At 39.4% G+C, this 19,567-nt stretch overlaps 3 protein-coding genes across 16 annotated transcripts; 1 reads left to right on the top strand and 2 right to left on the bottom strand.

Annotated features, from left to right (window-relative positions):
• Positions 1-512: 512 nt before the first annotated feature.
• LOC107218828 lies at positions 513-5,510 on the bottom strand. Of its 6 annotated transcripts, none has more exons than XM_046732200.1 (9): positions 5,398-5,510; positions 3,952-4,158; positions 3,257-3,386; positions 3,086-3,179; positions 2,355-2,470; positions 1,835-2,068; positions 1,486-1,691; positions 1,327-1,395; positions 513-1,219 (listed from the first exon to the last, which is right to left on the bottom strand). In XM_046732200.1, exons 2-9 carry the CDS (start codon positions 3,980-3,982, stop codon positions 1,071-1,073), a joined length of 1,029 nt encoding a protein of 342 aa, XP_046588156.1. In that variant the 5' UTR covers positions 3,983-4,158; positions 5,398-5,510; the 3' UTR covers positions 513-1,070. The 6 variants fall into 6 exon arrangements, with proteins under 6 accessions (XP_046588156.1, XP_046588155.1, XP_015512333.1 ...); XM_046732199.1 differs by having other exon boundaries at positions 3,952-4,747; positions 5,398-5,500; XM_015656847.2 differs by having other exon boundaries at positions 3,952-4,251; positions 5,398-5,498.
• Positions 5,511-7,682: 2,172 nt separating this feature from the next.
• On the bottom strand, positions 7,683-19,041 carry LOC107218829. Of its 5 annotated transcripts, none has more exons than XM_046732190.1 (13): positions 18,263-19,041; positions 11,690-11,820; positions 11,365-11,509; positions 11,088-11,270; positions 10,868-11,022; positions 9,688-9,784; positions 9,557-9,623; positions 9,222-9,465; positions 8,929-9,112; positions 8,741-8,831; positions 8,512-8,667; positions 8,336-8,419; positions 7,683-8,258 (listed from the first exon to the last, which is right to left on the bottom strand). In XM_046732190.1, the coding sequence occupies exons 2-13, from the start codon at positions 11,739-11,741 to the stop codon at positions 7,863-7,865; spliced, it is 1,854 nt and encodes a 617-aa protein (XP_046588146.1). In that variant the 5' UTR covers positions 11,742-11,820; positions 18,263-19,041; the 3' UTR covers positions 7,683-7,862. The 5 variants fall into 5 exon arrangements, with proteins under 5 accessions (XP_046588146.1, XP_046588147.1, XP_015512335.2 ...); XM_046732191.1 differs by having other exon boundaries at positions 18,268-19,041; XM_015656849.2 differs by lacking the exon at positions 18,263-19,041 and having other exon boundaries at positions 11,690-12,737.
• On the top strand, positions 9,715-16,635 carry LOC107218830 (3-hydroxyisobutyrate dehydrogenase, mitochondrial). 5 transcript variants are annotated; one of them, XM_046732204.1, is made up of 8 exons: positions 12,884-13,402; positions 13,488-13,613; positions 13,798-13,877; positions 13,946-14,124; positions 14,393-14,514; positions 14,617-14,827; positions 14,906-15,032; positions 15,121-16,635. In XM_046732204.1, exons 2-8 carry the CDS (start codon positions 13,565-13,567, stop codon positions 15,301-15,303), a joined length of 951 nt encoding a protein of 316 aa, XP_046588160.1. In that variant the 5' UTR covers positions 12,884-13,402; positions 13,488-13,564; the 3' UTR covers positions 15,304-16,635. The 5 variants fall into 5 exon arrangements, with proteins under 5 accessions (XP_046588162.1, XP_046588163.1, XP_046588164.1 ...); XM_046732206.1 differs by lacking the exons at positions 12,884-13,402; positions 13,488-13,613 and adding an exon at positions 9,715-9,847 and having other exon boundaries at positions 13,983-14,124; XM_046732207.1 differs by lacking the exons at positions 12,884-13,402; positions 13,488-13,613 and adding an exon at positions 9,715-9,847.
• Positions 19,042-19,567: the final 526 nt, after the last annotated feature.

The following is a 19,567-nucleotide window of genomic DNA, read 5'->3' as shown; positions in this document are numbered from 1 at the left end:
TATAGACTGACATCCATTTCTGAAAAATATTGTATAATCAATTGAGGTTGAACGGAAATTTAAGAGTTTAAGAAATCGCGAATCATTTTCATGTTCCGAAATGTGCAATGCTTATGTATGCGCTACTGACCATCTGTATAAAAAATAGCATATTCACAAGCTATGAAATTTTGGATTGGAAGGAATCGATGACTCGAAATGCGTTTCGGTTAAACAATTTTTGCGTCCGGCTCAGATACTCGGTAGAAGAGATTGTTTCGATAATGTGCTTCGGGCTACGTCGTATTGCATCGTCGTACCGTCCGCGTGATTTAGCACATTTTTACCTTCTTTTTGCGTGAGTAATTATTTGAACAAAAACGCAGACACATCTGTCGTAACAGTCACGCCCTTGGAAATAATTGCGCATCTGTTGAAAATTCCTTTCAGAATAAAATCAACGTTGTCCGTATATTTGAAGCGTAAATATGAATGTGAGAAGTTTCAAGGAATAGAAGAAAAAAATACACGGGTAAAAGTATAAGGTGTACTGTAATTATTGGTAAAAAAACATGGAATATTTCTTATTTCTTATTGAAGTTTTTTAATACCCCGTAGCTTGCACAAATACAGCGATCTTAATTTACTGTTATCACATTTTTTCGCGTGAAAAATCCGCAAGTTATTTACAACTATGCCGACAGGATAATTTGATAGTCGTCTTGTCAGCGTAATACGAAAATGTTGTTATAACTAAAAGCATCTTTTAAATTCGCTATCGGTTGATACCAATCAAACTGAAGTCAGTCAATTGAAGATTAAAGAATCAAAGAAAAACAAGTCAAGACTTTGAATTGAAAGATGTTGCAATACTTATCCCACCAATATTCTACGAACGCGATGTGAAATTACTCACTAAACACTTTCGAACGTCACGTTACATTTCGCTAATAACTTTCTTCACCCTCAAATCCCATTGCTCACTTACATATCATTGCTATTTGAAGGGCTGTCTCCTTTTTCTTTGAAACTGGTTCGGTTAAAATAATATCACGGTTAAAGAAACATACATGAAACGTGACACGTCATAGTTATTTGAATTTTGGATAGGGATTTATCTTAGATTCTTCTTTTCCGTACCGAATCCATGCAACGACTGGGAAGTTTAGTGTCATCCAGTACTGGAATGCTAGCAAGTGTTTGAAGTACACACGCAATACAGGGCCGAAGATGGATGAGCCTGGAAATGAGAAATTCAGAGTGACGGTGAATCGAAAATAAGAACTGCGCACTACGTGTGATTTAAACGTATTCTATCATTCTATCTGACTTCTTAATAACAATTACCAAGAAGTGTGTAAATAAGTTCACGATACTTCAGATTGAGCCAGCTCCACGTGCTCAGGGGTTTGTGATCTGTAAGAGAAACGTTAAAGTTATAACTAATTGCAGATTTCGGTATGGCGAATACGTGCGTCAAGGCAACGGGTAAAAATATACACCCACATGTCAACCCATTCAAACGGTAAGCCACGGCGAAAACTGTATCCGTGTTTAAGGTCGTGTCGATGACCCACAATCCGTCAACCATTACCTCCGCCATGTGCAAAAAATTTGGCGGTAGCTCTTTGAAGTATTTTGCAAATACTTCGGTTCGCAATCTTCTGCACAATTGGGTAGTTTCGGCTTCGGTTTTGCGACAAATGTTCAATCTGAAACCGAAATCGAACCGGATTTGTGACAGTTTCGTTCAGGTAGTAAAATTCAGACGCGTGAAAAATGGCCACGCGAGATTTACAGTGGTCGATAATAATTCACTATTTAAACTTTTACAGGCGTAATGAGAATTACTTACCGATCCGAAATGCCGAGCATGTGCCCGAGGACTCGCCAAAAGTGATTGATTCCTTCTCGTTCCTCCGGAGTGTTGGTCAGGCCCAGATATTCTGGCTCGATCAGAACGTAACCCAAGAACCCGAACTGAGTGTACGCCATGTCACGTTGCATGATTCCTCCAAATCCATCTCGAAAAGATCGTCGACTTGAGATCATGTGCTTCCATCGAACCACGTTAAGTGACCGGAACCAGCTACAACCGATCGCAAAACTAGAAGGTTAGGTATTACTCACTTGCACGATACCATTTTTCGTTCTCTAAATGTTATGTTACAAATTACTTCTTCGGAAGAACCAAAGAATGATTTTTAAGCAAAGTGCCCTCCCTTCTGCCTCTAAATATATAATTATTATTATTAAATTATTCAACTTGTGTACAATCAAAATATTTTTTATTTTTTTTTGCACAATCAACCTCACCGGGTATGCTAACACCGATTTGAACTTAAGGATATGGAAGCGAAGGTCAATCTACTCACTCCGAACCCTTGGTCGTAGCATCGTCCATGTACCAAGCACGACTGTGTAAAATTGTTTCGAAATATCTTTTGAATGCTGTGCATGACGTTCCACTTTGTTTAGTGTAAATGAGAACCTGAAAGCAAGAGATTTCGCATATTGTACAGTGAAGCATTGACGTAGTATATATCGGGTAGACTATCGAAAAAGTGAGTGATTGTTTGGAAGCTATACCTTGACTATTAATGGTTCGATTTGACGAGAGTGTATTTTATTCACGTTTGAATACTTTTGCTTGTAAAAATCAATTGATAGGAAGCATTTTGCTCGATGACATGTTTTTGCGGCGCTCACGATGTCTCGAGTATGCTTAAAAGATTCGCTTCAAATTTGGAGAAAGTGTTCTCGGATGTTATCCTCTTTACCAGGATTCCACTTACTTCACAGCCATTATAACTTTTTTGGCCAAGCAAAAGATATTTTATATCTTATACGTGAAATAGAATTTCAAATTCGAACGGTGGTCATTTTGTTAGGAGAACGAAGAATTCGACGTGAATCGGTGGAGCCGTTTTTGAAAAATTTCGGGCACACACGTGTCACCGAGTAAAATGGCTTAAGTTATTGTCAATAACAATGGTTCGTATCAACTGGTTGCGATGATAATAAAGCTTGCAGTTGTCGAAGTATAAATTCCCAAAAATCACCCATTTTTTCCGTGATCCGTCATCAGGAGGTGTTTTTGACTGACTTTTAGAATCGTTGGAATCGACAGTACCGATATCAGTCCAGCCAGGCTAGCTGCGGTTAATCCGACCATATTAGAGTCGTAGTAATCTTTACCTCTGTAATTTCGAACGGAAAAAATGTGTAAATCAAAACCGTCCGACTTGCCTCAAAGTTAGACTTAACTTAAACTTACGCCTTGAATAACTTTTCATCGTACCACTCGGGGAAATCTGTCGGTGTTAGGTCTTCCGACGGATCGTAGTCGATTGTTTCTTCGTCGTTGATTAATGCATCAAAATGTTTATCCACCGTGGCAGGTTGGACTATAAAGCACAAGCACACGTTAAATTCATGTTGTAAACTCATTTACCGAACACTCTGACTTTGAAACAACGATGATTAGCTAAAAACACGAGTCATCCGATACTGTGAAACTGTCTGACTTTCTTAATAACAGGCATTCCGATCACGCAGCAGGTTATACAATCACAAAGATAAAAAAAAATGTTTTGCCCAAGTATTCGATTCTGATATTACAAGAAACGTTTCACATCACGTGAATAGTATCTAGGGGAATTGCTAAAAGCCAGAATCAAACTTCGAATCATGATTAAATATTAATTTTTTCCACCCTCTCGGCGACGTTTTCAAAACCCATTCGTCAAAAACGTGTATCTGGGCAAGGAAAGAAGATTTTTGGAATTTTCAAACCCGCAACGAAAAAAGGCTTAGCCTACTAATTTTGGGGTAAAGAAAGTTTTTAAAAACCTGTCAACGCGTTCGGATTTTATTCCCGTTTCAAGCTAATCCGGGTTCTTTAGTCCGCCCTGCAGAGTGCATAAAAATGCTCCGCCTGCTGTATTTCGCGATTAATTTAACTCCACTCACCGTCGTCTATGTGTTCCCGTTTCGCACGCATCGTAATGTCCTTGGCCACACGCGCTGAAGACGAGTTGAGGTTTTTTCAAGAGTTAAACGATCCTCTCGAGACGTTGACTTAGCCCATCAATTTTCTTGTAGTTATATATATCGTGAACCGGTTACGTTGCGTAACGTTCTATTGCGCAATTTGATGCGATGTGTATCTCTCGCTAGCTATAAACACGTGAAAATACATGTGCGTAACTTCACGACGCATCGGTGCTCGATCTAAATTGAACCGTGGTTACGATATGGTCGATGGGTGATCTAAGTATGAAAAAAATGAAATAGATGTCAGTTCTGAAAGATTCAGGTAGGCCTTTGAACAGTATTTTCTAATCGAGACTGGACAAAACAAAATACTTCTTATCACGCATTCTCGCTGGAGATAACATTTCGCGATTCCGTCGAAGGTCGTGGAATTTCGGAAAGAATTTTGCGTCACGGTGCGTCCGATCAATAGGAAGTGTTACGTGAACCATAAGATACGTCAAATCTACAGTCCCATGTGCAAAAACAATTTTATTTCTTTTCGAAATTTTTGTCTGCAGATATTCGCGCCTCTTTATCAGACTTCGAACTTTTATGAGAGTATTTGATTTTTATTATCCATTGCGATCTGTCCCTTTGTTAGAATTCCTTCAAATGATCGAAACTAGGTCTAGGTGAAAATGGAAACACTTGTTCTGCTTGCATTTAAAAAATCAGTCCACCCTTCAAAATGTATATTAATTTACAGTAAACGTTGCACAATTCCAAGGCACTGTCATAAGAAACAAATTATTAAAATATCTATTTTTAATTTTTACCACATTCTTATAGCCTGAAACGTTGAATTTGATTTACGAACAAGGTTTTACTAAATTTCAAAAAACTGACCGAGTTCACACTTCTATCTTCTTATGTGGTTCTGTCAAAACCACATATTTCAAAATGGCAGGCATCGAATCTCAAAATCTATTCATCCAATTGACTTGAAACTTGAACAGATCCTTGATTATACATTTTCTATCGAATGATCGGATGATTAAACGAAAATGTTCATTAACTTGTTAATAGCAAACGATGAAGGTATTTTTTTGCGCCGATAATCAAACTCTTTTTTCACCAATTCCCCATTTTCCCAATTTGAAAATTGGAAAAAAAAAAAAAAACACGTCCATTCGATAAAAAATATTACAATTAAAGATCTGTCCAAATTCCAAGTCAAACCGACGAATAGATTTCACGATTCACGTCGCAGCCGAATATACTTTGTGAATTAACAATAACCCCGTTGTCAATTGATATTCATTAATGAAAAATAAACTGAAACTTCATAAAACCTTGCACCAATTGTATATAAAAATCCGATGTTGTTCCTCTGATACCCGTCGGAGAAAAAAGTTTTCAAAATCGACATATTTTTCGTACCAGCCTTTATGATAGTGTTTTAAGTCTTGGGCAAAACACATGGGAGAGAACTTCTTACTTGGCCGGAATCACTGACAGCACTGAACGTATGTTCTCTAAATCGCAATCTGTACTTACACGTCGAATAAAACTTGTCGCTGAACTCGCGCGATTCATCGTATCCCTCCCCCCCCCCCCCCCTCAATCCTCCCAACCACAAGCCAATTACTTTGAATACACGGAAACGTGACACGACCATATCCTCTGTGCAGCAAGTCACATCTGTGTAAATTCTCCGGAGTTTTTGATATCTCATGCTTCATAAGTATTGCGCTTGACGAAATGCCTGCATACGTTCGGAATACTGCAAGATCGTTGCAACCGCAGTTTACGGGTATGAAAATCATTGAAATATTTATCGATATGCACGTAATATGCTCCATGATATGTAATTGTTTTAGTGAAACGTCGAGGGATACGGAAATTACGACTAAGTATCCTCGCTGACTCAGGAAACAAAAGGTGACCCAGTTTTGTTTATATTGTATACCTATTTGGAACTCTTAGATAACTGACGCGTGATTTTGTTTCGGTTATTTTATTTCGGCGGTATAATTTTTTACGGCAAGAATGTAACTGCTCCCACGAGTTGCGAAAATTTACGAAATGAAACATGCGGTAACGTCCTCCAGCAGTTGAACCGGTTCTCTCAACTTTCCTTTTTACAGTTAATGGCGATATTTTACACGCTTAAAATATGTAGCATCTTTTTTTTTCACCGCAATACCATGGTTTGTGTTATCGGACTTTATTGCAATTTTTTTTTTTTTTTTAAGAATTTTCGGAGATTTCGAAAAATCCGTTTTTGAGAATTTACAAAATTTTGTAAAATGGGTGAACAGTCCTGAATTTTTGGATAGGTTTTCGTAAATGGTTACACGTTACACTGAAGAAATCTTAGAGGCATGGAACGAGCAGTTTCATTAATTTAAGCGTTAGAAAATTTTGAAAAATCGACTTATTTAAAATCACCGAAGATTAAAGAAAAAAAAAAAAAAATTCAGGGGTATTCAGAAAAATCAATAAATTCATTCTATATGAAATTAAAAAAGTTTCACCAGCGATTTATTGCAGAAATTTTTCTCTAAACAATTTATCAATGACTTTTGGGAACTCTTATTGTTCGAAACGAATTATCTTATCAACTTGGTTATGACTGTTTTTTTTTCAGATTTTCATCTGATCGCGAAGTGTTCAATATTCTCACCGAGACTCACTTTTGACCGGGATTATCCGACCAATAATTAACTTAACACGTGCATGTAATGAATTAACATATTCTCGGATGTTGGAGAAGCTTTTTCCGTTTTCCTAAATCTCGCGGCTCAGCCTCGCAATTTATCTGACAATGAATCCAATTCAGATCAAACAGTCAACATCCCATCCTTATTTTTTCCATTTTCACAAAACTTGAGGAAAGATAATAATAATAATAATAATAATAATGATTATTATTGTTATTATTATTGTCAGCAACTAATTAAAATAAAACCTTATTTTAAACAAACAAAAATATACAGATTTATGTTCACGTTAATGCTAATACAGAGGAAGAAATGTTTAGTTAAAATAAGAAAATAAAAATATGTTTGTTGCGGTACCGATCGATAGAGATTTGAGTTCAATTACGTGGGAGGTGTGTAAGAGTAACGGACGATTTGTTATCGGTCAAAAGTTTCTTGGATTAGCCACCCGAGTCGGGCGCTACAATCGGGCAGAAACGAGGCAAACTGGGGGTGACGCAAGATTTTCAGATCTCCAGTCGAGCTCTAGACGTGGCGACGATCAGAAATGCTCGAGAAAGTTAGGTAGATATCGGAACGAAAGAGTATTTGAACAATATTGAAAGATTCTGTGAATGTAACCACGGCTCTCTGTACTGTGAACCCGTTGATTCGGTGACGTCAAAGGTCCTTGGTGACCTGATTCCTGATCGGAGGCGTCATTGGCTGTCGGTGTCTCTGTAGTGTCTCGGGACAATGATTATGCAAAGTAATAAAGATGTTCGACGATATTTTTCTAACCAAAATTGATTTGAGTGACAACAATTCAGAATGAGTTGCTCATCCTTCAATTTCTATTTAATTTGTAACTGTGAAAACGTACGTCCTTCTCTACGTCGCTGTGCCGGGGTGATTGGTCCGACTTACAATTGGCTAGTTTTTACTAGTGAAATACTACGTCACATTGCAATATCCTTTGCTGCTGGAAAAGACAAGTGAGAGTGCCTTCAGGCAATTCATTGGTGATTATAATTCAATAATTTATTCATTTTTTTGTGATACAGACTTTGCCTAGGCTATTTGCTCGCGGTGATGAATGTAATTACGTGTTTTTCCTTCTAGATTAGAAATACCTGTACGGTGTCGACGTTAAATACACTGGAAAGTCGTGTGAAATTCTTACTCTTTTCCTTTTCGAGGACCTTACTGAATACGGCTGCACTGATTTCTCCTGTGTTTCGTGTTGCCTGGTTTGATCAGCTTCGTGATATTTAGTTCCTTTAGTGCCTGCCGGAAGTCTTTCTTCCCCTCGCACGTCGCAACGTCAGAATCCCTGTTTTTAGGGTACATCAAATCCGAAGATTTCTCTGGTTTATTCTTGGAAAACAATTCGAAAAGGAAGACTACAGAAGCGACGGTCAGTCCGACGGTCAACATGACGAAACCGGAAGTCAGCGGAGTCAGGGCCAAGGGTATTGTTGTTCCGTTATTCTTGTCGTGCTCGACCAAAACCTCCCTCAAACTGGAGCTAGCCCGACGATGAATGACGTCCTTGAGGTAAAAGGATTTGAAGCCAGTCTCTATGGCCCGCAGCATCATCTACACTGACAATGGTACTAATGAAAATGACGATGAAATATACGGACAGATTACTTGATTTTTCGACAAGTACGAACCATGTTCACTTTATCCACTAGCCACGGCTGCATTGCAAAGCATAAGTAGTACCCGCCAGTTGGATTCATCATTAGTCTGTAATTCTGAAAGAGGACGAATTTTCAATTTTATAAAAGTGAGGTACGTAACATATATCGCTTATCACGTGCTTTAGAAATTTAGAATCGAAGCTAACGTGAAAATCCGGCCCCTCCACGTCATTTTCAGGGAAAAAAACACCACCAACCACTCGACCAACTATCCCGTACTTTCCCTCCAAAATTCTCAGGTGTCTTTCTTGGTAATTTTTCTCAGATTTGAATCTTTGGGGAAGTATCGCCGAGTATTTGTCCTAGAAGCGAGTCACGCAACGTGATTAAAAAAGAAAATGAGTCAAATTCATGAAGAATATTTTCGGCACTTACGTTGAGGTTGACATATTCGTTAAACGTTGGCATAGGACCTTCTTTGCCCCAAGTCAAACCAGCCTCGACAAATTGCTTGACAGTGTCTATCCTAATGAACGTAACATACAAAGCGCGTGTTCATAAGTAATCAGAGGATGTAACTGAGGACACGCGGCTGACGGTGCAAAATTTAATCATTCATTCACCTCTCCTCGTATTCAGTGCCGGTCAAAGTAGCAGCCAGACTGCTGCAATAGGCAGTGACCAAAACGAGCCCGGCAATTTGCCAGAATTGAAGTTGAATTTTGACGCCCGAAATTCTCCTCGGCATCCAGACTCCGATCAATCGACCCACCAGCTCCATGCAGGTATAAGAAAAACGACGAAAACCTTGTACGAAATCAATGCAATTTTATACCGCAACCACATATTCACCATTCGAAGTGATTGAGCCTATGTCTAATTCCTTTTTCTTCAACTATTTCTTTTGTAAACTCACGCTTCGTGCTCTCTTGGGGCTTCACCCTTGCTCTGATCGTCATGTAGCACGTCTGCCATAATAAAGTTAGGATAACCGAAGTCCATACCAAGGGGGTGAAGGGCTTCGTCAGCGCCAAAAAACTGGTAAAGGGCTTCGGACGTGGGACCAGGAATCTTATCTCCAACAGACCCCAAGGGCCTGTCAGATTTGTAAGCATGTTGTGATCCGCTTTCAGCCATATGCCACCGAATGCCAGATCGACCTACGAAAGACGGCGAGTTCTCTCAAATTGTATGTTGGTATAATACCGATATCGAGTGATGTTGCAGTTCGTGCAGAGAAACTTGAGTTACCTCCTTCGCCAACAGCTGACTGATCATCCCCCCTTCCCATGTGTTGTTATCAGTAAGCCGTCCGTACCTGCGGAAAACACGTCTTAATACACAAATCGCAGGTGATCGAAGATTGTAAGGATGAAATTCACTTGTATTCTCCCGGCGGAGATCTGATGCTCCAAGTGAAATTCAAACGCTCTGCAATTAGCATAAACATCCGCAGCTCGATGCCATCTCTTTCGGAATCTGGAAGATGGAAAATAAAAAACAGAGTCAGCTTCCACCTTGAAGTCAACTTCTGATGTCAAAGTAGGTAAAAAAAATCCTCCTTGGGTAGGTACAGTTTTGTTTTTAGTACAGGCATTGTATAAAGGTTCTGAGAAATCGATAATCTCGTCGCGTCCATTTAACATCGCGAAATTTGATCCACCGCAAATTAACGCCTTGTGGTGGATCTAATTTGGTGAACCAAAATGCAAAAATGTACTTGATTCGCGTGAAAATTGGTTTATTATTGGAAGGCTTTCGAAGGTCACTGGTTACGAATCTTCACTCAAAAGTTCCAAATTCAAATTGTTTGATAAAATATAGTCGACTAAAATGAATGAAACTGATTTCTCATGATACGTCACGAAAAGTAAAATATTTTTGAGCCACCATATTTGAACCATTATATCGAGCATCTTCATTTTGACCTTAGGTTTGCAATCTGGGACGCGCAAAACCTCTGAGAAACAGATTTCATCCCAATAATTTCACGTTTCGAATTTGCGTCCGCCATACTGGATCCGGCATTATGAATTTATCTAATGCGAATTCGGTTTCGTAATTAGCGGCCTCGAAAACCCGAATATCGGGTTACATCCGATTCATATGAATTTTTACATTTTGGCCCGCCATATTTAATTTCGGAATTTTGAGGGCAGTTTCATTAACAGTGACCTCGGAAACTCCCGAATATTAAATTTTGCGAAAATCGTTGGAGCGAATCATAAAATAATCGATGTACACTATATGGCGCCATCGCTGTTCAAGGGGTTTGGTGTGTACCAAACGATCGTGCTCAAGATAATGTAGCAGTGTGACTTTATACACCACTCGTATAAGTAATTCAAATAACTATCCCTGTCATAAATATGGCGTGCAGATTATAAAACAACTTTTTGATCACACCCTCGATGAGATAATTTATAATTACAGTTGAGCGATATTTTTTAACTTCTGATTCATTGCCTAAATACCCTTATTTACCCACACACGTAATGAATTACCAATGAACTCTTTTTAGTTTTGCGAACACCCTTGACACGCGATGGTCATGTATCTCACCATTATCTGTCAAGTATATCTCAGCTTGAATTCCATTTACAGTTTTCTTCACCGTTCTCTTCAGATACATCATCGGAGGGTTGTAGTATGAGGCGATTTGCAGTTCCCTACCCTTGAAATTTGAGAGTCCATTTTTGAACCGCAGGTCTGTGTATCTGTTGTCGTAAAAATAAACACTTCGTGAATGGGGCTTACAGAGTTTAGCATACCTCGGTCTCACCTTTCAATTTCCTCGAAATTTCTTGGCTGCAAAAAGTTTTCAGAGAGACTCCAGATCCCGGAAACTGTCACCAAGTTCACGTTGGCATTGTTGTATATTGACCCGTTGAACAATCGCGAATTCGCCAGCAAATCGCTGTCGTAAATTATCAGTATCTCCGTAGTGGAAATCGTTGACGGAACTCTGGAAAAGTACAAGCGCTTCGTGGATGCCGATCCGTTTTTTTTTTCTCATAACTAATCGTCATTCTATTTCCCATCAACGATATAATATTTACTTGCTCAGTGCCCAGAGTAGATTTTCTTCAGTCGATGAAATTAGCAAATAACCTTGACAATCGTAGGAACTCTGGAGAATGATGTAAGGGTAGGAATATGCTCGGAGAAAATCATTCAAGGATTGTTCCACCTCATGGAATGTACCTGTTACAGTGAAAATAGTTTAAAAGGCTCGCTACGTAATGTCTACTCAAAGCAATCTAACGACTGGATTAATATAATTATCCATAAACATTGCACATTTCGCACTGTAAAATCGCATCTAACTCATAATTTACTAACTCCCAATATAAATTTTGTATCAACATTTCACGCTACACTTACCGTTGATAAATACATTGCAGCATCTTGCGATCGGAAATGATTCCTTCAGCATGGTTCGATAGTCGGTCTCAGAGATCCAGGATTTGGGCTCCTCGTGAACCAGAAACCGATTCTCTCCGGCAAAAACGATTCTATATAAGGTGCAAAGCCAAAACACGCATTTGATCATGGCAACCAGGACCAATCGAGTCTTGTGTTCGGATAGAGAGTAATACGAAAAATTGAGTTTCTCGTTACTGTTTTCGTATTTTTCTTTCTTCACCTATAATAACTAGACAAATATTTTCTCTGCAAACGCACAATTTCTATAATTTTTTATTAATTTAGTCGAATTTTCTTCTCGATTCAGTTAAGAGACGTCGATGTACTTGCCAGCAGAGCTGCACGAAAGCCAATGGAAAGGAAGGGCGAAAGAGTATCGATCTATACCGACGCAATGTGTGAACAGATATCATCTACCGCATGAATTTATACTGTGTGTTTATTTCCTCCCTTGTTCTATTATACGGCCGCAGTTTTGCTCCGACGGACTTGAGATAAGATGCTTTGTCTATCAAGTGTTATTTCGCATTTCGGTATGTGCAGCTATCGAAAATCGCAGGTAAATAAGGCTTTTTTTAACAACGCAAGTGCAATGCGGAACTTCTGAAAGCTCGACTATACTAATTGGCAGTGAAACGGTTTTTACCGCAGTTATGGATAAAAGAAGACACGCGAACCGTACATATAGTCGATTACAGTCACGTACCATGGATTCGCATAGAATAAAGAAATAAGGAATAACAAATGAGCGCTGAATTCATTGTACTAATTGATCGCGCATTCGTTGCTCTTATTGTTAGATGTAATAACAGGAAGTCTATTCATCCCAAAAATTCAAGACAGGCTCATTTCTGCTGGCGATTACATATGCGTATGAAAATTCTCATTGGCAATTAGTAGGTTGGGGAAACATTCGCAAATCTAAAGCATGGGATGACCGTTCAGTGAATTAAATTGTACAATCACAGTTTCGTTGCAATTTCTTATTCACGAATCGATGAAAAATTTAACTGTCACAGTGCACTACTGTATCAAAGAAAAACAAACCAAAAAAGAAACGTTTTAGGCAAACACATGGATGAATTTTTTTCTGTATATACGATATTAATATTTTTTGCCAGATGACTTTTAACGGTATCGATACTCGTAACCGTTGATGAAAAATTTAAATTACGCAAACCAGCGATGTTCATTGACCTTTAAATTGTTCCGGAGGTCTCGTTAATCGCTGCTAAAATAATAAATTGATTGATAAAAAAAAGGCCAGCTGGCATTAAAGATTATTTGAGGAGCTAATCTACTTTGGGGATAAAAAAAATACGTGAGACACAAATTTTTCAAGTTAAATAACACCGTGTCACAAAAATAAAACGAAACGATACTGGAGTCGGTAGCCTACGATAGATACTTATGTATTCAGTGGTGACAGTTACTTGGATCAATTCTCCACTCGACTACAATCCGGTGTAAACAAATTAATGAGTGATAACACGATCATTACGCAGTTATGCAATATTAGCTTGACGTTTATGATTGCGAGTAAAGCCGGCCGCCTCAGGTTTTATCAATTATCAGCAAAGAGTGTAAGACTTTTAAAAGACAACGGCGAATGTGTATCACATTTGGCCGTGTGTCGACACACTCTACGGTAGTCTTATATCTGGCTCTGACGTAAGTTGCGTTGAAATCGTTCGAACGAATACGCGAGTCTTTCGCAAAGCATCGCATAATCTGAATTTAAAATTTATTTCGTTAGCAAGCGTATCCTCTGAATTAGTTTCATTCGAAGCGTCGCGAGACCTGTGTTGACTCAATTCCAAGAGCAACGTTGAAATGAGTACACTTCTACTGTTCAGCCGATCATTCTTTCTTGCCAGCAATGGTGAGTTACGCAACAAGCACATGTATCTCTTATTCGTGATATACTTATAGTATACGCAATAACTGTATGAATATGCATTGTACAATGATATTTGAAACGTCTTTGCACGACCTCTGCTCAACTTTGAGTATTTAAATTCCCTATATCGACCGCATTCCATCCGCAATTACTCATCTCTTTCCAGGGAGAAGACAGCTTTCGAATGTCGGTTTTATCGGCTTGGGCAATATGGGCGGCCACATGGCGAAAAACCTGATAAAAAAGGCATGTATACGTACGTAAGTAAGGATAAGTATGAGGCGATGAAACTTATCTCTCAACGTGAATGACAGGGATACAAACTAACGGTTTTTGATGTCAACGGAGCAGCTGTATCAAGCTTGGTTGAGGCTGGCGCCAACGGTGCAAGCTCTGCAGCCGAAGCATCGAAAAATGCGGATGTGGTAATATCTATGCTACCGTCAAATCAGCACGTCTTGGATTGTTACTTTGGTGAAAAAGGTGTCTTGAGGTATTAAACTTATTTATATTAAATCACCCTATCTGAGTAAAAAGAATTATTTCTATCTGTCAAGTGGTTGATCATCTGTTCTTCCATTTCTACCCGTGTTTGAGACACAAACTACTAGGAAATTAGGTATACGGTAGAAACCTTGTAAGTCATTGCTCTTTGAACAACTAGATCACAATGTTCAGAGCCCCAAACTTTGGCAGCACTTGCAGAGCATCTAACGTACCTCTACTGTTTAACCACGATGTTGAATTGAGTCAAATTGCAGTTCGGTCAAGAAGGATGTTCTTCTGGTGGACAGCAGCACAATCGACCCATCAATTTCCGAGCAAGTGTCAACCGCAGCTAAGAAAATCGGTGCGCGATTTGTCGACGCTCCTGTCTCTGGAGGTGATTGTTGTTTTAGCTTCTTTATCTGTCGAACATACCGCATAAAAGTTCGGCTTCGTAGCATGGTGATGAACCCACTTTACTCGAGGAAGTGATCAACAGGTGTCAACGCTGCGAGCGCCGCGACGTTGACGCTGATGGTCGGCGGTTCAAAAACGGATTTCGAAGACGCTGAGCGAGTGCTTGTCGCAGTCGGATCACGGGTGATCCATTGTGGCAAGGTCGGGGCCGGTCAGGCAACGAAACTGTGCAACAACATGCTTCTGGGGATAAGCATGATCGGGACTGCAGAGGCATTTATACTCGGAGAAAGGTTATAATTTTCTTTAAGTGTCGGGCGAACAGAATCTTGAATTGAGCGTTCTAATGCCGGTCCGAACATTTTTTTCAGACTGGGACTGGACCCGAAGATCCTAGCCTCGGTCATAAACACGAGTTCGGGCAGATGCTGGTCTTCCGAATTGTACAATCCGGTTCCAGGCGTTCTTGACAACGCCCCCAGTACGAATGGTTACCAGGTACAATGCCGGATGCTGTGTGCTACTGCAAACGTGAAAACTTTTTTCCCAATCGAGGTGAAACGTGTTTTTTTCATCTTGTCCACAGGGCGGATTCGGCACAGCGTTGATGACTAAGGACTTGGGACTTGCTCAGGCCGCTGCATCGCGGACCGAAACTCCGAGTCCATTAGGATCTATCGCCTATCAGATTTACAGAACAGCCATGGGCCACGGACACAGCAAGCTGGACTTCAGCGTTGTGTATCAATTTTTGAAAGGGAAACAGTAGCTCGAACCAATGTGATTTTTACTATCAGGAGAACGTATGCTGATCGAAGATATTACGCTATTAACAGAATCTCACGGTATTACATGTTTGTGCATTATAGTCGTGTCCAATATACTTACATACTTTCTAACGCATGAGCTTGATCGTACGAAGAAGACGAACTCTTTTACTGATTTATAAAACACTTGAAATTCTTTTGCTGTGCATTCGCGTCTTCTGCGGAAATACTTCGATCATTCTAAAGTTAGTTCATTCTGAATCCTACTATTTCAATCAAAACTCACTACGCCCATCGACACGCAGTCTGAGATGACTTTACAATACGTCCGGTTGCCTGAAACATGTTTTTGAAAACGTTGATAACGGTAATCGGCTAGAATCGTTGATCTTTGTTTTACAGTACAGAAAATTCACTTCTTTATTCACCAAATGATTAAATGCACGAAGTATGCCGTCTTACCAACTACGTTGCGGACAATTGAATATTGGTAAGCCTGTGCATTAGGCAACCCGTCATACGGTCATGGTTTGCCGGTGGTCCACTGGTAGGCTGAGAACCCGTAAAAAGTGTAGTGAAAATGGTTCCACTTATTGGTCAATTCAAGAACTATTTTGGTCGCAATTAAATTAGCGGGAACCACAGTTCGTTTGGATCGAATCTGAAGTATTATTATCTTTCAATATGAAAAAAAATCACGCTAATTGCTACAGTATTTCAAATATAGTAGTCAGGTTATCAAAGCATGGCTACAATGACTAATTATCTGAATATATCAATATATTGATATCTGCTATGCTTCAAGATATAATATAAACCTGAAATAACAAAATATCTGATTACTGGGATCTTGTGAGGTGCCTACTTCATGCGAAAATTGACACTTGACCATCGTTGAAATCGTCAATTGATTCGTGAAACTGCACAGTAATGGTTTCAGAGACTACATTCACCTCAATTAGCTGCAGATAATAATCGTTAATCGGAAATCAGTTAGAACGATGAAACCTCTGCAGTATTATCGTTAAATTTATAGATATTGATAACTACTCTTATTGTTTTTACAGCTACCGAACGATAGACAAGGTCTTAGAATGACGATAGAGTTACGGTGTTAGTGTTGAGTATGTGTTTCATAGTGAATTCGGTTCACGCAAAAAAAAAAAATGCATACCAAGTTCTCTGAACTCTTCGTGTCACATAAAATATAATACGCGTAATAATACTTGTAGCTCGTCTAATAACGACTACCTCTCTATGTACAGAACCCACGCAATGAAGTCGTTTGCGATATTTTGTTCGTTATACGAAATTGTCATTCGAGTCGTGCCGGTTACTGGCAAAAAAAAATTATATATCATTATTGGAGTGGCTCACCCACGAGATGACACTTATAATATATAATTGTTCGGGAAGTATCCAAGTACTCGTCGCACTAGTAGCGCAAAAATTGTTTAAGGACTTTATCAAGTACGCACTAGGTACGGGATTGTGACGTCACATATTCACACCTCCAAATTAATCGCATTTGCGCCGACCAGACCATATTTATCAATATATTCATATTTTCGCGATAATTAGATATGACATGCCTTGATTACTTAAAGTAATAATCATGCCTCGTTTCTCAATACGAAGTTCTGTATATTCAGTCAATTTTCTACGTCAAAACTTTTTGGGTCAGTAAACATTCAAAAAAATCATACCACGCAGTCGCTGGAAATGTTCATACGTTCTGTTAGCATAAAATATCGTCAAGTTCTTGTAGAGCAATTTTTTACCTTCGTACACTCAATGCGAAGCTTTCAACTAGACGTAGAATTTGTTTTATTTTTCATCTGGACTTTTTGCTAATATCGTATATAAGTCACGCAAAGTATTTCGGATTCGTTTTGACAGTTTTTTTGAATTTTTCCCACTCCAAAAAGTTTTATATAAACTAACTTTCCTACGGTTCAATACGTGACAAATCTTATGTCTACTGGTTTTTCTGTATAAATCTGCAGTTAATCGATAACAACGTTGAACGCTTATCAAATAATTCAGTGTTATTAATTCAAGTGCGTATTTTTCTAATACACTTTTCCTCCGTGTATTGTGATGAAAAAATTCCATTCCGAGAGAAATCATCACCTACGCATTACCCGATAACAATCAAGTAACAGGGCCGTAGCTGCGGGTCGCGTGGCGTAAAAGAGGCAATTTGGCCGTCATGTATACATATAACACACAAGGATTGAAATCATACGGGACGACGTGAGAGTTGGAGCGGTGTGTGGAACTCTATGGGAGCTGGACTCATCCCCCCGATTAATCTACAGGATCAATTCGCCCGGGGTTCTTCGGGGCACCGCATGAGGAAAACACACAATAAACACCATACGATATATGCGTATAGGTATATAGTACGTTGCTCCAACGACTGGGTCCTTTTATTTGCGCGAAGTGCTTGCGACGAGAAGAGGTCAAAAGGCTCGATGTGAAACGCGTCAAGCCATAGATCGCATGCTGTCGCAGAAGGGTTCGCGCAATACGTTGCAAATATACCGCAAATATACGCTTGAAGCCGAATCGTGCAACCTGTTGCGTCTTCGTAATGTGAAAGAGATTAGAGGAATGAAATATCTGCAGAAAAGAACTAGTTCATTCCTTACGGAATTCATAATGCAACAAGTTATTGTATAACAGTATAGATGCCGTAAGCGCCTAAGAGATTGAAGGAATAATTCTTGAACAACAGGGAACCTTGAACCTGAAATATACCTCTGTGTGTGACTTAAATTTCTGACTCTGGATTGAGATTTTGATAGGGTATAAAAACTCGTGCACGGATATACATTAACGGGGAAAATACTAAACGCCTGTTTTATATGGCTATGTATATGTACGATTCTCTCCTTCATGCCACCCGCAGCAAAATCTTATGCGGGATGAAGTGTACCCAACACCGGACCACCATACCATACCACAGGGTTCTCGGCTCTTGTGTGTGCCTTCGAATCCCACAGAGTCCAGTCCGATCGTCCCACCCTCGTTGTTATAACGTCATGAGAAATTTATATTGTTATAATTTCGTTCTCACGGAATATGTGGGTCGACTGGAGCCGACTAAACGCGTACAGATACAGGCGCAGGCACATATCTTACAAAAAGAGGTAAAAACTGTGCCCCCCTACCCAGTTCTCTGTCAATCTTTGGCCTATTGAATTATTTATTTTTTTTTTTTCATCAACCATTTTACCATCACGATGACTTAACGATTCGCGAGTCACGGATATTATAGGAACCAGATACGTGACGAGACGGAATTTAACCCGAGAGATATTCACAAAAATACTCAGAGAACACGTGTCGACATGTGGGCAACGGTAATTACACTGCAGTTCCAAACTGCATTCAGCTCTGCACATGGAGTCGTTAAATTCTTGAGCTCCGCGTATACGTTAACATACGTATACGTATAGATCAAGCGCCGGGGAGTTGTCCTCTTGAAACTACATACGGGTGCAGAAAATAATGGGAATAAACGATAGAATTTGAATTACGTATATTCCGTTCTCTGGCTGTCTCAATGCCGAACTTTTTGACCGTTGATCGTGCATGCGAACCTGAAATTTGATCGTTAAAGTTAGGTAACGTAATATTTGAATCGAGCGTCGAATCGATGGTCCGGTTAAAACGTGACGGAAAGCCTGGGAAGATTAGGAGGTCGGTGGAAGAAAACCTACGTATATGTGTCCATACGTGTACGTACTAACATGTGTAGACAATGTAGACATATGTGAATATCCGTATAGATGTAACAACAGAGATGCCCCGTCGCCTTGCCGCAATTATCCTCAATTGAAACAATTTAGTTCAATTTACGTTAACTGGCTCAATTGGTACCAGCGAGGAGGACTCGACGGTAACTCTGTTCACGAAAGAATGGAATACTGGCTTATACGCCGACTAAAAAACTTGACGAGACTCGTTGCCGCGGAGTTGCTTGCGACTCTTCAGGAAATATTTTATTTAAAAATTATTTCAATTAATATATTCCTTCGAGGTAGCGCGAAGAAGTACTCATTCATGATTTGTGAGGTGTATGGTTTGAAAACTGTACAGGAATCCGTAGACGAACGATCGCATTTATTCAAATGCATTGAGATTATTTTTTACAAATATTCACGTACAGTTAAGAGAAAAAATTAAGTAAACCAGAGCCTCTATGAAAAGTCGGACAGTTACGATTACTTCACAATCAACCTAAATCTGATAATCTCA

This window comes from Neodiprion lecontei, chromosome 2 (genome assembly GCF_021901455.1).
Source record: "Neodiprion lecontei isolate iyNeoLeco1 chromosome 2, iyNeoLeco1.1, whole genome shotgun sequence".
NCBI lineage: Eukaryota > Metazoa > Arthropoda > Insecta > Hymenoptera > Diprionidae > Neodiprion > Neodiprion lecontei.
This window is presented reverse-complemented; position numbering and strand designations above follow the sequence as displayed.